General features: G+C 42.4%; 1 protein-coding gene across 4 annotated transcripts in view; it reads right to left on the reverse strand.

Moving 5' to 3' along the window:
• Positions 1-476, reverse strand: part of nmu (neuromedin U) — a 7,544-nt gene extending 7,068 nt beyond the window's left edge. For all 4 annotated transcript variants that reach the window (XM_061780352.1, XM_061780351.1, XM_061780350.1 and 1 more), the window contains exon 1: positions 293-476. In XM_061780352.1, the coding sequence (XP_061636336.1) occupies positions 293-440 (148 nt within the window). In that variant the 5' untranslated portion in view covers positions 441-476. The remainder of the gene's footprint in view (positions 1-292) is intronic.
• Between the last annotated feature and the right edge of the window lie 721 nt (positions 477-1,197).

Consider the following 1,197-nt stretch of genomic DNA (forward strand, 5'->3'; position numbering starts at 1 on the left):
CATTTTTAGGCATATAGATAATCATACAATACAATTATACTAATTAATTTTGAATAATGTGTTATATGCATAACAATATAAAATTCCAATAAATAACTTAAGAAGGAAAGAAGTGAATATATATGTAGGATACATCAACAACAAAAATAAAACGCTAATTACATTGCAAACATAGATACAACATTCCATTACAAAAAAAAAAAATCGAAGTAACTCAAGGAAATTGTTTTGATTTTGATTTAACAACAAACAGAAAAAAAAAAGTTTGTTTTTGTTTCAAAGTCGGTCTTACTGTGTGTGAGTGGAACCGCGGCGAGGACCAGGATGGCGGCGAGGCTGACGGCGGCCGCGCGGAGTGAACTCACGCTTCCTCGGCTAAGCTTCGTCGAGCTGCTGCTGCTGCTGGAGGAGGAGGCTGCGCGCTGCTGCTTCGTGGGCATGTTTTCCGACTGCTGCTGCGTGGAGTCCACTGCGTGTGTGACTTGTGAGTGATTATGGAGCATAGAGTTGGGATTATATGAAGGCTTGTGTCACTCACGCACTTTCTACTGGACTGCGTCACTGGAGGAGGCCCGCGCGTGGAAGAGGCTGGGATTGGACATCCTCTTCATATCATCACAGTCCACAATATTGCGTACAGTTTTACAATCCAATGCAGGCCTTCTCAAACTTTTTGGGCCATTTAAACACAACTACCATGGACATACGCACCCCTAAAAACCAGTGGTGGGAAGTAATCAAGTTAAAAATACATTACTGCTCTGTAATGTTCTGAGGATGCTTTGTTACATACGGAACACAATTGTCTTGAATCTGTGCAAGGTGAAATGAAATCTCTGGAGCAAAATGTGCTGCCCAGTGACAGAAAGCTTGTTCTCAGCTGCAGGTTATCGGTTCTCCAACTGCATGAAGACCAAAAACACACAACTAAAACACCCAAGAATCTCTAAGAACAACACATTGGACTATTTTGAAGTCTCCGATGTTTTGTTCTTAGACATTCTTGGGGATTTTCACCTGTGTGTTTTGTGGGTTCATGCTGTTGGAGGAACCATGCCGAGCAGCTGAAAATGCCTCGATAGTCTTGAGATTTCATTGATTTCAGTTTCGATTATGTTCTGGGGCTGCTTCATTACATCCGGCAGTGAGGCATTCTGGAGCGAAATGTGCCACCCAGTGTCAGAAAGGTCGATCTCA

The sequence above is a fragment of the Phyllopteryx taeniolatus genome, chromosome 7, assembly GCF_024500385.1.
Source record: "Phyllopteryx taeniolatus isolate TA_2022b chromosome 7, UOR_Ptae_1.2, whole genome shotgun sequence".
Lineage (NCBI taxonomy): Eukaryota > Metazoa > Chordata > Actinopteri > Syngnathiformes > Syngnathidae > Phyllopteryx > Phyllopteryx taeniolatus.